Here is a 3,233-nt window from a genome sequence, read left to right on the forward strand (position 1 = left end):
GGGATAATGGGATAGTAAAGACAACCGAAGACGCGTAGATGGTCGTATGTTGGGATACGGTGGTATAAGTTTTCAGTGGGGGTGGGGTTACGTTTGTGTTTGGTGGGGAGAATGTTTAGGAGATAGGTGGCGGTGTCGAGAGCGTGATCCCAAAAATACGATGGTAAGGATGCATGAGCCAAGAGGGTGCGGAGCATGTTGTTAATGGTGCGGATTTGACGTTCCACTTTGCCATTTTGGGATGACTTGTGCGGACACGAAAGTCGGTATTGCATGCCATGTTCGTTAAAAAATTGTGTGAAAGACGAGTTACATATTCACGACCGTTATCACATTGAAGAGTTTTTATTTTCTTTTTAAATTGTGTTGCAATGTATTTGTAAAAGTTGCAAAATATAGGGTAGACTTGGGATTTCTTAGATATGGGATATGTCCATAGAAAGTTCGTGTGGTCGTCAAGAAAAAGTATATAATATCGATGACCACCCGAGCTTAATATGGGGGATGTCCAAAGGTCGCTATGTATAATGTCAAACGGTTGAAATATATGTGTATGAGAAGTAACAAACGGTAAGCGAACGCTTTTCCAAAAACACACGACTGACAAAAGTTATTATTCAAAGTACTGAAATTAATAGAACAAGAACGTTTTAAAGATTGCATAGTAGGTTGCCCCGGGTGACCGAGATGGTGGTGCCATAATTGAGATGAAATAGCCGCAAAAGTGGAGGGATTGGTTGTGCTTCCCGGACCAAGCAATAACGGGTATAAATCACCGCTGCTCTTGCATCGTAGGATAGGGATCCGGGTCTTGTAGTCCTTCACAAGAAAACCAAACGGGTCAAATTCAACTGAAACGGAATTATCAGTGGTAAAACGTCTAACGGAAATAAGAGTTTTGAGAAGTTTTGGTGCGTAGAGGACGTTCTTTAGAACAAAGGGTGGGAAGGGTGGTGGTAGTATTTGAGTGCCATGTCCAACAACCAGAATGGTCGAGCCATTGCCAATAATTATATCCTGTGGGATGCGATTATTAAAAAAGGATGTGAAGTTACCTTGGGTGTTAGTCATGTTGGTCGTGGCACCAGTGTCCATCACCGGGATCGGACCCTGTTGATTAAGGGACATGGTATACATTGCCTGTTCAATATCCGTAGGCGTATAGGCAGCATGATTGGCTTGGTTGGGTCGAGGACCAAGTTTAGCAGAAGCTGAATTTCCAGGAGATGAATTGATGGTTGGGTACGGATAGGGGGGCGCAACCCACTATTGTTGCGGATGAGCGGCCCATGGCTGCTGGGCTTGGGCGGCCCACTGTTGAGAGGCCCATGGAGGGGGAGTAGACCACGACTGTGAAGCCCAAGGAAGAGGAGTATTCCACTGTTGATGTTGCCATGCATTATTGTTTTGGTTTCCACGGCCGCGACCCCAACAGTTCCCACCACGTCCTCGACCACGCGAACCACGACCACGACCTTGGCCACCATATTGACCATCCGTGCGGTAGTCGCCCGGACCATTGCTATTGTCGGCGGACCGAGTGGAGTTGGCGGTGAGCGCGGTAGCGACTGTCTGAGATGCTTGTAGTGCTTTTTCGGCTTTGCGAGATTCCACCATAATAAGTTTGGATCGTGCATCATAGAAACTGGGGAGAGGATCTTGATTTTGCAAAATAGTAGCGATCCCCTCATATTGTTCGTTTAAACCGCTGATCAGTTGTAAGACTAGACTTTGGTTATAAACAGGTGAACCGGCACTTGCAAGTTGATCGGAGAGAACTTTCAACTGTTGGCAGTATGCAGAGACGTTCGGGAAGCCGCTAAGACGAGTGTTGGAGAACTTGTGAAGGAGGTGAATAGCCCGAGAACTTTTGTTGTCATGAAAAATATTCTCGAGAGCCACCCATGCTCCGTGGGCAGTAGCATTGGGTTTCAAGATAGTGTGTAAGAGATCACTGGATATCGTTGCATAAATCCACAACAAAACGATAGCATCGAGCCGATCCCACGAGTCATCGACAGGTTTAGTAGTTGTGTCTTTGTCTTTTTCGGTCGCCTTTGACGAAGACGACTCAGCTTCTGGCTTTGGAGAAAGATGTTGGATCATTTGGAACACGCGACAGTGGAGGCGAAAGAGTTCGCTCCATGACGCGTATAGGCCGCTGTCCATCTCTAGGGTTATGGGAATAAGACTCTTGATGTTTGTAACGGTTGATGCAGGATGAAGCTTAGCGTCCATGATGGAGGCTGAGAAAAGAGGAGACGAAGAAGGGGAGCAGAAGCGAAGGGAGGAGGGATCGAATAGGAGACGGCGACGGTTAGAGTGCCCGGTCTCGTGATACCATGAAAGGGTTTAATGTAAATGGCTTTCATGCCTCCTCAATTCTCATTCATCAAATATATATAGAGATGTACAAAACCCTAGAATTAATTACAATTGACATATATATGGAAATACAATATTGACTCCTATTATTTCCTACCATCATTCTTTATCTTGCTTTCTCGTTTATTTGCTTTCGTGGTGATTAAATAAAAACCAATTCAATCTCGTTAAAAATAGGCTGGGAGTCGATAGAGGTTAGGTACCGAAAGTTGCAGCATAGTGTCCACCGATTGAAATCCGGTCTCAAGCTTCGCCACTGTCTGCACTAAAACTAAATATATTGATACACTATATAATCTTAAAAATTTAACAAATCATGTGTTGAACTTGTTAATAACTTTAAATTGTGGAATTGTTAGAAACGTGACTGAGTATTTTCTATTTCAATTTGGGTTTTGAGATGAGTTTTAGATTGAGTTTAAACTAATAAACATCCCAACATGCAACTTTAATCATATATAAACCACAAATGGACATACTCAATGCATGCAGGTATACTCACGAACCCCATGGGTAATGAGTAACAGGTATTCAACATGTATGAGCTATAGTGGCGGAACCAGAACATTAACTCGGGGGTATCCCAAAAAATTTTTTTCACCGTGCAATCATACAATACTAAAAAAACGACAATAAATAAATAAAGTAAAACAAATACCTAATAGATTTGTCCTCTTTTTTTTTCATAGCTTGAAATCGTTACATCAGATCGTTGCCTTTTACTTTATGTAAAAAATCATTCTCGACCGCACAAACCATAGAAAACAAACTCGAGTTTTACGTTCAACTTACAAAATTAGAAAAGTACAAAATCATTAAACAATTATGTAATAAGATTTAGAAATTAT

General features: G+C 42.6%; 1 protein-coding gene across 1 annotated transcript; it reads right to left on the bottom strand.

The window, feature by feature from the left end:
• Positions 1 to 1,266: 1,266 nt before the first annotated feature.
• Positions 1,267 to 2,238, bottom strand: LOC110920410. Its single transcript, XM_022164621.1, has one exon. The coding sequence runs from the start codon at positions 2,236 to 2,238 to the stop codon at positions 1,267 to 1,269; it is 972 nt and encodes a 323-aa protein (XP_022020313.1).
• Between the last annotated feature and the right edge of the window lie 995 nt (positions 2,239 to 3,233).

This window comes from Helianthus annuus, chromosome 16 (genome assembly GCF_002127325.2).
Source record: "Helianthus annuus cultivar XRQ/B chromosome 16, HanXRQr2.0-SUNRISE, whole genome shotgun sequence".
In the NCBI taxonomy this organism is placed as follows: domain Eukaryota; kingdom Viridiplantae; phylum Streptophyta; class Magnoliopsida; order Asterales; family Asteraceae; genus Helianthus; species Helianthus annuus.

Excerpts from the sequence above, each read along its gene's own strand:
- LOC110920410 (XM_022164621.1), bottom strand. The coding sequence starts at position 2,238 with ATGGACGCTAAGCTTCATCCTGCATCAACCGTTACAAACATCAAGAGT.